The sequence below is a fragment of the Neopelma chrysocephalum genome, unplaced genomic scaffold (assembly GCF_003984885.1).
Source record: "Neopelma chrysocephalum unplaced genomic scaffold, ASM398488v2 Primary Assembly neopelma1_93578, whole genome shotgun sequence".
In the NCBI taxonomy this organism is placed as follows: Eukaryota; Metazoa; Chordata; class Aves; order Passeriformes; family Pipridae; genus Neopelma; species Neopelma chrysocephalum.
In genome coordinates, this window is record NW_020922293.1 from 1 (window position 1) to 11983 (window position 11983).

The 11983-nt window shown below is 48.9% G+C and overlaps 1 protein-coding gene across 1 annotated transcript; it reads right to left on the minus strand.

Moving 5' to 3' along the window:
* Positions 1-2723: 2723 nt before the first annotated feature.
* On the minus strand, positions 2724-11977 carry LOC113980307 (myosin-1B-like). The gene is made up of 19 exons (XM_027707532.1): positions 11897-11977; positions 9726-9968; positions 9444-9620; positions 9214-9359; positions 9036-9126; positions 8558-8947; positions 8188-8314; positions 7895-8013; positions 7112-7308; positions 6198-6381; positions 5946-6111; positions 5658-5782; positions 5156-5464; positions 4857-5060; positions 4378-4503; positions 4114-4284; positions 3921-4025; positions 3704-3799; positions 2724-2998 (listed from the first exon to the last, which is right to left on the minus strand). The coding sequence occupies exons 1-19, from the start codon at positions 11945-11947 to the stop codon at positions 2846-2848; spliced, it is 3180 nt and encodes a 1059-aa protein (XP_027563333.1). The 5' UTR covers positions 11948-11977; the 3' UTR covers positions 2724-2845.
* Positions 11978-11983: the final 6 nt, after the last annotated feature.

The window sequence follows — 11983 nt, forward strand, 5'->3', positions numbered from 1 at the left end:
GAGGGGGAGCTCGGGGCCGCCCCGCTGAGCTCCCTGGGACTGACAGGGGCCGGGTGGGGCCGAGAGAGGCACCCCCGGCTCCCCCCGGCAATAATTCCATCGTCTTTCTGCTAAGGATCCCTGAAGGAAATTGTCTGTCCTTCCGTGTCGGGTGACAAGGCCCAGGCTGAGGATAAAGCTGATGGGGCCGGGGCCGTCAGAGCAGCAGCGCCAGGGCTGAGGCGACAGGCACAGCCCGGGCCCAGCTGATGGCCCCGCTCTGGGTGTGCTCTGTCCGGTGGCCCCGGGGCCGGAGCCCGCAGGAACGGGCTTTCCGGAGCTCTCCAGAGGGCCCGGGCAGTCGGGCTGCGGGCGGGGCTGGGTCTCCATGAGCGCCGTGTCACGGTCACCAGCCTGGCCAGGGCTCCTCCTTCAGCCCAGATACTGCCGTGGCCCTCGAGGGATGTCTGGGCTTCGGCCCTGCAGCCTTCGCTCAGCGAGAGCTGGGAAAGCACAGTTTGAGCAAAGGGATGTGGCCCCTGCAGTGCTGCCGAACCTGGGAGCAAGCCCTGCCTCTGCCTTCTTCCTTCTTCCTCACCCAGACCGGGACTCCAGGGTGGCAGCTGGAAAATGCTGCATTTTCAGAGCTACAGCCCAGCCCGCCTTTTCCATGGGTAGGTTTACAAGAGAGGGGATGTCCCCTCGACCCCGGTGAGCCCCAGCTGACTGCTGGAAGTACCTGGGCAGCTGTTGTGTTCCCTGTGGGACAGCACGTCCCAGGAGAGAGGGGCCAGCGCCCAGGTGCTGGGTTGGCACAGCACAGTTGCACAGGCTCCAAAGGGGCCACTCTGGATTCAGACTCTGAGCAGGGAGAGCACGCTCGGGCCGCAGTCTGACCTTTAACCTTTCAGCTGGGAATGGAGCTGTGCTGGAGCAAGTCTCCCTGGGATAAGAATAGCATCTGCTGTCTTGGGACACAGCACAGTTGTCCAGCTCCTGCACGGCAGCACATGGCACTGAGGCACAGAAGGCAGCCTACCCTCCCAGGAATGTCTCAGGCACTATTAGTGGAAGTGAATCATGCCCACAGACAGGCACGACCCTGAGCAGGAGTCTTAGGAGAGCAGGGCTATTTTGGGCCTTTGTCACTGCAGAGGAAAGGAGACACATGATGTCTTCACGTAGCTGCCTGCTTCATTTTCAGCCACATGTGTGAGAGCTGGAGGGATAGCAGAGGGCATGTAACTGTGTGCAAGTGAAAGGGGCAGGAGGCTGGAGGAAGAAACAGTCTAAAGAAGGCAGTGGTAAGTCAGAACAGACACAGTTATAGCCCTTGATGTGAGAGCTGCTTCTTCAGTGACTTGACTGCCTTTTCACACCGGTGCCCTCTGAGACAGCACTTTTGGACAAGTCATCAAAGAAACTCTCCAGGTGTTCCACTTGCCAGTAGGGCCAGGGCTCGCTCCTCTCTTCCTTCTGCCTGACTTTGCTGGCTGCATTCCTTCGTTCTGGTGACACATCCTCAAGCTTTCTCGGTGCAGGCAATGGGAGGCAAAGGATGGTGCAGGGTCTGTAGAGCAGGGTTTCAGAGAGTCTCAGAAGTTAATGCTTGCACCAGCCATTCCAGCTAACAGGGATACTCACGGATGTTGTGTACCATCTAGACTCTACCCAGCCCCCCCTGAAGCTTTGGAGATGCCTGCAGGTGGGACTGCCACCCAAGAGGAGCAGTCAGCTCACAGGTGGGCTTGGGCAGGCAAAGGCTAAGGCCAAGAGGCCCTGCCTGTGGTGGCAGATCAATGCATGCTGTGAGCCATTGTCAGAGAGGACTAGTCTGGCCAGGTGTTAGGTGGCTTTCTTGAGGTCTTTGTGATTGAAGGCTGAGGTCTGCCCCTAAAGAACCACCTCCCATTGCTCTCTGCTGAGATACAGCACTGACAGCACTGACAGAAGTTCTCCTCACCAATGCTCACAAGGGACAGTAATGGGAGGAAGGAATGGAGGGCTGCACCCGTCTGTTTTCTTCTTTTCTCTTGTCTGAGACAGTGCCACGTGCAGCCTGTTGTGCAGGAGGTGCCAAGGCTGACCTCTGAGGTGATTGTTGAGGAGGTGTGTTGGTGCATGTGCTGTGCGAGAGGTGGGTACTAAGGGAGAGTCCTTCCAGCACAGGGCCCCAGGCAGGGCTCTGCTGTTTGCCCACTCAAGGGGAAACTGGGAGCAGGCGGTGGCAGCAGCTGAGGGAACCCAGGGTAAGGGAGATGGCACAATGTAGAGGCACTGTCAGTATGTTGTAACCGTGCTCGCGGTGACTAAAACTGTCTCTGTCAAGGAACTGCTGGTCCTTGATGGTGCGGTGCACTGTAACCTCTGATTACTTAGGAGTGGGTGTTTAGTGTTGGGGAGTGCCAGCATCAGAAACATGGGCAGGGAAAGGAAAAAGGACAGGGATCACCCTCTCTTGCCTCTCCCATGGGAAGGAACTTGTGCTGAAAGGACAATGGGAGAAGCATTAGGAGCATGTGAAGGCAGGAGCAGGACAAGGAGCTGCTGGGGACAAAAGAGAGCACAGGCTGGACTTTGAGGAGTCTCCACAGGAATGGCCAGCCTCTAAGTTTGCAGGTCCTCAGTCCAATATTTGCATCAGCTCCCCTTTCCTAACCAGGAAAAAGTAAGGAGTCTTGTTCTGCAATGCAGTATCCCAAGTATGGTGAGAAAACCAAACCCAAAGAAGGCACTGGTCATGGTGTGTTTGCAGAGGAATCTACTCTTTATTCACTAGACACTGAGGTGGGTAAATTGCAGAAGGAAGTGACAGAGGGTTCACATTTTGTGCAGCCCGCAGGTCACTTTGTACCTCATGACAATCTCACTCTTCCTCTTCTATCTTCCTATGAAACTCCCGACTCTTGGCTCGGAGCTTGTTGACCTGTGACTCTGCAATGTCAGCCCGTTCCTCGGCTTCCTCCAGCTCGTGCTGGATCTTGCGGAACTTGGAGAGGTTGACATTGGAGAGCTCCTCCTGAGAGAAGGAAGGAGTTGGTGGTGAGGAGCTCAGGGCAGGGGTGTCGCTGCTCCTGTGCCTTGGCCTGGGGGAGGGCACAAACTTCCATCCACCACCCACCACAGCTTATCCGTGAGTCTCAGTGAGATCCTTGAGAACTCCTCAGTGCCCCTCTCACAGATCCCCCTCACTGAGTCCAGAAGCTCTTGTCTGGGATGGACTGTTTGCCACAGTGAAGAAGCCACGCTCAGCCAATCATAAATTCAGGGGCTGCAGGATTCCCTCAGTTCCTCCCTGAGTGCTGCACGCCCAGAAACAGGCAAAGGGTCCTTGCACAATTCTAAGAGCTGAACGCAAAGTGGCTTGGGAGGATACTTCCAACACCTTCTCTGTCTGCTATCAAAAATCTGAAACTAAGTTATTTTCAAAACTTCTTAATATACTGTACTATCCTTACCATTAATAAGACTCCTTCTTACAGGCTGCTTTGTTGTCCTGATGCAGAAAATGCTGTGTACATTTGCCCTCTTATTAGTCTTGTTAGTGACTCATTGATTTCGTTCTCCAAGGCGAGGCTGATTTAGGAGCCTTTTGGAGAACTTGAAGAACTCCATTATTGACCAGTGACACCGTCCAACTTTCTTCTATTGGGCCAAGCTTCCTCAGGGGCCAAGCTACCCTCTGGGAAAGTGTTTCTTGCCAAGCACTCAGAGTGATACTTACAGCCTCCTCAGATTGTCTCTTGTAGGATTTCACCTTCATTTGCAGCTTGTCCACCAGATCCTGCAGCCTGAGAATATTCTTCCGGTCTTCCTCAGACTAAAGCAGTTGGCAAACAGGAAAGAGTGAATCGGTTCCCCCGCTATGGCAGGTAGCAATTCCCCTTGGCAATCAGGTGCAAACACTTTCAGTTTTTGCAGATGCCCACAGGGGCCATTACCTGGTAGGTGAGTTCCTTCACCCTCCTCTCGTACTTGCGCACGCCCTTCACGGCTTCAGCGCTGCGCTTCTGCTCAGCATCAACCTCCCCTTCCAGCTCCCGCACCTGCAATGAGAAGCCCATCCCTGCAGCTTCCCTGGGGGTGTCTCTCCAAGGGACGGGGTCCCTCATGCACCAACACAGCCCTACTCACCCTGGCCTCCAGCTTCTGGATTTGCTTCTTGCCTCCCTTCAGGGCCAACTGCTCGGCCTCATCCAGACGGTGCTGCAGGTCCTTCACCGTCTGGTCCAGGTTCTTCTTCATCCTCTCCAGGTGGGCACTGGTGTCCTGCTCCTTCTTCAGCTCTTCTGCCATCATGGCCGCCTGAGCGGAGCAAAAGGTCAAAGCCCTTGTGGGGCTGGAGACATTTTGGGGAGAATACATCCCCCGTCAGCAATGAAAGGAGCCCCGACTCACATCTGTGATGGCCTTCTTGGCCTTCTCTTCAGCATTACGGGCTTCCTGGATCGTATCCTCCATTTCGCTCTGAATCTGAGAAATGTCTGTCTCCAGCTTCTTCTTGGTGTTGATCAAGCTGGTGTTCTGTTGAGCCACAAATATTTTGTCCAGTTAGTTCCAAAAGAGAACACTTATTTTAGGAATGTATTGTTTCAATGTAACGTTATCTTCTATATATCTAATATTAAGATTCTCCTGATGCATCTTGTGAGGTCATACACAGCAAGATAGCAGAGAGTTCTTAAAATCTGATGAAGCCCTTCTGACTGCTGATGCAATCCTACTCATTTAGCTGTAATCCATTTCTTCATACAAGTTTACTAATTCTGGTTAAGGTGAAGTTTTTTTATCACAGCTATTGATTTAAGAATTTGCACAGCTGAAAATCTGTAAAGGAAAAAAAAGGCTCATGGGTTTTTGAATCTCATGAGTCTAACCTGAGTGTGGAGGAGCTGAACTCTCTCACTTGCATCCATCAGTTCCTGCTCAGCCACTTTCCTCGACCGCTCCGTCTGCTCCAGGGCTGCCCGTAGCTCCTCAACTTCAGCCTGCAGCAGGTTTGCTCTGCGCTCCACCATGGCCACCTGCTCCTTCAGGTCATCCTGGGTCCTGAGAGCATCGTCCAAATGGATCTGGGTGTCCTGTAAGAGAGACAAGAGGAATTACAAGGCATCGGTGTGCGCTTGAGGGCCAAAAATATCAGGGATCTCTCTATCTGCAGCTTTGCTGAACAGACCTTGAGCACAGCCTGTGTGTTTCTCAGGTTCTTTTGTGCCTCAGCAGCCTGGCGGTTGGCATGGCTGAGCTGGATCTCCATTTCATTCAGGTCTCCCTCCATCTTCTTCTTCAATCTCAGGGCTTCATTCCTGCTCCTGATCTCAGCGTCCAGGCTGCTCTGCAAGGACTCCACAATTCTGAGGTGGTTCCTCTTCAGCTGGTCAATCTCCTCATCTTTCTCTGCTATCTTCCTGTCAATCTCAGACTTCACCTGGTTGAGCTCCAGCTGCAGGCGCAGGATCTTCCCCTCTTCATGTTCCAGAGAGGCCTGGACAAGTGGACACAAACATGGGGAACACTGAAAAACCTACTGCTTGCTTTCTAGGGAATTAGAGAATATTCCAGGGAGTCTCAGCTGGCTGCCCTCTGCAGCCAGAACAGAGCAGAAGCAAGGCCTTTTTAGCATTGTTTCTTCCTTGCTCACACATTTAGTGCAGACAGCAATGATTCTGGTCGGGTACCTCAGCTTCCTCCAGAGCAGCCTGTATTTCAGATTTCTCCTGCTCAATTTGCTTCTTGACTTTCTCCAGCTCATGAATTGCCTTTCCTCCCTCTGCAATCTGCTCCGTGAGGTCGGAAATCTCCTCTGTGGGAACAAAGACCAATGGCTTGCTCAGGCCCAGAGCAGAATGGGAAGGGCCCTGTCCCACCAGGGTGACAGGCATCCTTGCAGAGCTGCAGGCACAGACCCCGCAGCAATGCTCAGCTTGTGAGAAAGCCCATCCCGGAGCAGAGGGCCAGGGACTTACGCTGCAAGTTCTTGTTCTCCCGCTTCATTGTTTCCAGGTGGTCCAAGGACTCCTCATAGGCATTCTTCATCTTAAACAGCTCTGTGCTGAGGGAGCGAGACTCCTTCTGGGAGGCCTCCAGCTCAGCCTGCGTTTCCTCATACTTCTGCTTCCATTCTGCCAGGATCTGAAGAGAAACGGGGCGTGAGTGGGGATGTGGCCATCCCGGGGGGAGGCTGTGCCCAGGAGTCCCAGGGCTGGAGCCCAAAAGACCTTGTCAAAGTTCTTCTGCTTTTTGTCCAGAGCAGCACAGGCAGCATTGGATCGCTCCACATCAATCATCAGGTCCTCCACTTCATTCTGCAGCCTCTGCTTTGTCTTTTCCAGGGAGGCACACTTGGCATTGACAGCTTCGACGTGTTCCTCTGCATCCTGCAGGCGCTGTGCCAGCTTCTTCCTGGGAGGAGATGAGCACAGTGGCAGCTTAGAGCTTAGAAGGGAGTCAGTTCTGCACTGCCATGAGAGGGCAGTTGGCCACGTTGGGGGTTTTGAGCTGAGCACTTTTCACAGATCCTAAAGGATCTATCCTTTCTGTGTCCATTCAGCCTGTCTTTGCACTTCTAGCCCTAAAGCCTGTGCTTTCCCTTCCAATATACTCTTTTTTCTCCTCCCTTCCTCTCCCCTTCACCACAAAGACAGTATATGTGGGGTGAAGTCGCAGCCCCACAACTGAAGTTTGAGAAGTTTGAGGTATTGCAAAAGTTAGGCCGTGTTCCATGGGAACAGTGAAACTAATTAGATAGTTTCCATGGACACAGCCTTGAGTTGCAAAGAGTACAAGGTTAAGACTGTTTGGTAATGTGCAGATGCTTGAATTCTTGGGTGTTTTTTGTGAGAATATGTTTATGTTGTGTGTGTGGGAAAGTAGAGGTTAGCGATCTCAATAAAGGCTGCCTGCTGCGCTGAGCAGGCAGACATGTCTCTGTCTCATCACCCTACTGTGTCTCATCACCTTATTGTGTGTTGTGCATCTTTCTTCCCCCACGGACCAAGACCTGATGACAGTTACCCAATGACAAGTATATCCCTGCCTTCATCCCAGCCCTGTCTCAACCCACTCAGAGATTCCCATTTCCCTTGACCGCTCTCAGTCTCTGCAGTCATTTCTCATCCCACTCCCCACGTACTTGGCCTCCTCGAGCTCCTCCGTGCGCTGAATCGCGTCCGTCTCGTATTTGGTTCTCCACTGGGCCACTTCGCTGTTGGCCTTGGACAGGGCGCGCTGCAGCTCCCCCTTGGCTTCCTGCTCCTCCTCATATTGTTCCCGGAGCAAGTCACAGTCGTGGCGAGCGGACTGCAGGGCGTGGGCCAGGGCGTTCTTGGCCTTGGGAGACAATTGGATGGGGACAATTAATTTCCTGTGAGACCGCAGAATGTTAACTTCACGAAGTGAAGTGGTTGAAGAGTCTTTCCATCTGACATTTAAAGTCAACCCATGGGAAAATAGCATATTGATTTCACATATAGAGAACTTTCTTATCACTTCATTCATCAGAATGTAGAAAGTATTCTCAGGAAAGATGATGGATAAATTCTAAATGACACCTATAAATTGTTGAATCCCTTTAAATATACTCTAAATATACTCTAAATTTTCAGCTCAGAAAAGTAGACTAAGACGCACAGTTTATTTTTAGATATATCTCAATCTTTTTTTATATACCGTTATAAATCTGAATAAAGACCTAAAAATGTTTTTCTCTGTCTTAGTATCCAAATTGGAGAGGATGTCTTCCTCAATTTCCCTTCCCACACTAGAGATTAAGGTGGCAAAATTGTCCATCTTGTTTGATAGCTCAAAAATTAAACTGATATGGCTAACATTCTGATTTTATGTGAGAGTAGGACATATCCTGAAAGAAAACAGAACCTCAGTCCAAAGTCAACCCCCTTACTGGAAATACATTTACCTTTATTTCTTCCTCTAAATGTCTCTTTAGTTCCTCAATCTGTTGAGTGAATGCCTGTTTGCCTCTGGATAGCTGAGATATCAAACCATCTTTTTCTTCCACCTGGCGTGAATATTCACCTAAGAAAGTTTACAGGCAGACTGCAATTTAAAATCAATACTAAGTCAATGTATCTTTTAAGCACTATATAACAGATCACAGAGACTAGATCAACTTGAGCAAAGCTTCATTCCTTTTTTTGTTATCATTAGTTACAGGTTGTTCCATTCCAGAGAGATGTGGTGGTGTGTTACCTGCTTCTGTCTGCAGACGAGCTCTTTGAGCATTGAGGTCATTGATCTTGCGCTGATGCTCTTCTTCCTTTGTCTTAATCTCACTCAGCTGGTCTTCCAGGGTGCGGCACATCTTCTCCAGATTTGCCTGTGGAGGTCACAGAGAACGAAAGAAGATTAGGATCTAGATGCCTTCTTATTCTGAAGAGCAGGACTCTAAGCAGAAAAACATGAACAGACTTGCAAGGTCTGGAATGTTCCTTGGTGTTAGAAGGTAAGAAACACAGGTCCATAGAGAGACAGGGAGTTAGATGGTAAGCAGGCCATAATTTGAAAAGACGTATTTCAATGGAATTAATTTTCCAGTGGTTTTCAGTCTATTTTTGCATACCTTGGCTTTGGAGACAGACTCCATGTTACTGGCCAAGTCATCAATCTCCATCTTGAGCTCACTCTTCTCCTTCTCCAGCTTCTGCTTGACGCGCTGCAGGTTGTCGATCTGCTCCCCCAGCTCAGCTGTGCTGTCCGCGTGCTTCTTGCGCAGGGCGGCAGCCGTGGCTTCGTGCTGCAGCGTGGCCTCTTCGAGGTCCCGGCGCATCTTCTGGAATTCTGCCTCCCGCTTCTTGTTCATCTCCACCTGAGCTGCCGTCGCCCCTCCTGCTTCTTCCAGGCGCTCGCTGATCTCCTCCAGCTCCCTGGACAGGTCAGCCCGATGCTTCTCTGCTTTAGCGCGAGAGGTTCGCTCGGCCTCGATTTCCTCCTCCAGTTCCTCAATACGGGCCTGGAGAACACGAGGGACCCTTCACACCCGTGCCCTCCTCCTCCCTGAGCCGAGCCTGGGGCAGGCAGGGGGAGGAGCAGATACTTGCCTGCAGCTCCTTGATCTTCTTCTGTAGTTGCATGCCCAGGGCTTGTTCATCCTCGGTTTTGCTCTGGATCTGGCTGATTTCAAAGTCTTTCCTTTGGGCAAAGCAAAGTGGGTTACAGCTCAAAGGAAAAAGACAAGAGCTGCAGCCCAGCACGGAGGTGCCCCAGGGCCACACTTACTTCTTCAGTTTCTCATCCAGCTGCTGCTTATCATTCTCCAGATCCATGATGCTGTCCTGGGCCAGCTTCAGGTCTCCTTCCAGTTTCCTCTTGGCTCTCTCCAGGTCCATGCGCAGTTTCTTCTCTTGCTCCAGGGACCCTTCCAGCTACACAGAACAAGGCCATCAGTGCTCCACCAGCCAGCTCAAACTCCATACCTGTCTGTTCCTGCTCTGTGTCCGTGTGCTTACATCGTCCACTTGCTGCTCCAGCTTGGTCTTGGCTTTGGTCAGTGTATTGACTTTGTCCTCCTCTGCCTGCAGGTCATCCAGGGTCTGCTGATGGGCCTCTTGGAGGGCTTTCTTCTCTTTTGTCAGCTTGACAATGGTCTCGTCCAGGGCTGCCATCTCCTCTGTGAGGTTTTTCACCTTTAGGAAGAAGGGAGCAAGTGTAAATCAAGGAAGTAGATCCAGAAGTCCTGGAAGAGCACGGGGCTCTTTTCTGGAGTGTGGGTGAGATTTTCTGCCTCATACCTTGTTTTCAGTGGCGTGTTTTTCCTTCTCCACCTTGGCCAGTGTTAGCTCAAGGTCATCAATATCTTTCTTCAGCTCTGAACATTCATCCTCCAGCTTTCTTTTCTTGGCTGTCAGCTCAGCATTGATTTCCTCCTCATCCTCAGCCCTTTCAGTCACTTCTTTAACTTTGGCTTCCAGCTGGATTTTGGTTTTGATGAGCTGGTCACACCTTTCCTCAGCATCAGCCAGGCTATCTGCTTCCTGTGGGAGAGACACAGATTTTCTTGATTTGTTTTCTGAACTTTTCTATGTAAGTAAGTGTGTATGTTGAAGCAACTTTAATCTTGTTGATTGTTTTGGGGTTGGTTTTGATGTTGTTTTTTTTGTTTGTTTGTGTGTTTGGTTTTGTTGGTTTGTTTGTTTGTTTCCCTGGGATGCATTATACAGCTTTTCAGGTTAAACAATATTGATTTCTAAACTATTTTCTCTGTCCTAATAGTGTCTCAGAGTTTTGGTAGTTGTGAGAATTTCTCATGTACCTAGAGGAGAGGGGGCTTAGAGATGTTTTTGTTCATAAACACTGCATTAAGTATCTATCCTTCGGCAACGGAATCCTTCTGAACCTGTTATGAAGTTGGGAATAAAGGGTCTGATAGTCTCAACAGTAATTGAAGAGAAATAAGAATCCTCTCTCTATAAATGTATGAATGCTATTGGTTAGGCAAGTGGGGTAAATCAGGGGTGTCCCTTCCATGCTGTATTTGGGGTGGCATGTGCTGGTTTCAGCTGATCAATGCCTTGTCTTACTCTTTGATGGACTTTTTTTATCATGAATTTGTTTTGTCCCAAAGGAATTTGAAAGGAACATATCTTAAGATATATAAGAAAGTCCAATGGGTAATTTATTCTTCTTATACTAAGGAAAACAGATGACATAGGGGTGCCCATTTTCTATGGAAATATTCAAATAACTGTAATTAATACAGTGTTCTATTTTTAGTTGGCAAATTAGGTTATTTATAGGGTAGATTTAGATGACTTTGTAAAGTGATATTTAAGTATATTTTTGCTTATATTTTTAAGCAATATTCTATTTTTGTGCAGTCCTTTGTGTCTACAAGGTTCATGGAACTGTGATGGCAAAATTATTAATATTTGAGATTGAGAGGTCTGGCCATGAAGTTCTTTACTTAGAGAATATTTCTTTCAACCAAATGTTAAATTGTCCATGATTGTTTCCAATTCTCCATATAGATGAAGATAAATCTGGGTGTACCATTCCTATAAGCTCCACCACGAACCAGTCTCTCCACATAGTCATGTTATTTACTGTTCGTTTCCTTAGAATTGTTGCAGTTAACAAGCTACTTAAGTAGAATATCCCTCCAAATACTTATCTTTATTAACATTGAGAGGGTTGGTTTTCCTCACCACTTTCTTTTTTTTCTGATACAGTGTGTGAATTGGGTCTCTGCAACCAGTTGGCAGAGAAAAGGGAGCTCAGGGGGCGATATGTCTGAATCTTGGGGAACTGACACAAATATTATGCAAAAATGGCTTTTAGTGCAAAGGAGCATTCTTTTAATAAAGATAACTTCTTAGCTAGAACTCTCAATCTTAAATATTAATAATTTTACTACCACAGGATATTGTTTATACTGGAACTACAATATGAAATCCAGACTAGAAATGCAAAAAAGCACTGCAATCTTCAAAGTCCCCAAGAACTTCTGCTTCATTATAGATTTCATACCATTTAAGTTATTGATTCATACCATTTCAGTCTAAAACATAGAGAGTGCCACTTTGAACTCCAGTTTGCATTTATACTCCAAAATCAATTCATAGTTCTCCATCCTGGTGAGATGGAGATCCTGCAGCATTCACCTGCTCAGGGGGAGTTGGGGGTGCATTCTGCCCTGAGTATGTCATGTTTATGAGCTACATCTGCCTCTTTCCTCTGAAGGCAAGAGTACTGACTCCCAGTTTCTCCCTGTTTCTTTGCCCTGGCTGTCAGTGCTCATCACACCACTGCCAGACGTTTGTTTCCTCACCTTCACATACATATGACAGATAATTCCCCAAATATATGACTTCTGGTCTTCTACAGTCTGACCTTCTGTTCATAAAGAACAGTCTGAATGTACATATCCATTTTCTGAGTGATAAATTATTGGTGATAAACTCACAGCCTGCACTTGGAGCTGCAGGTCATTTTTCTCTTGCAGCAAAGAAACCATTTTCTCCTCCAGCTCCTTCCGCTTTGCCTCAGACTT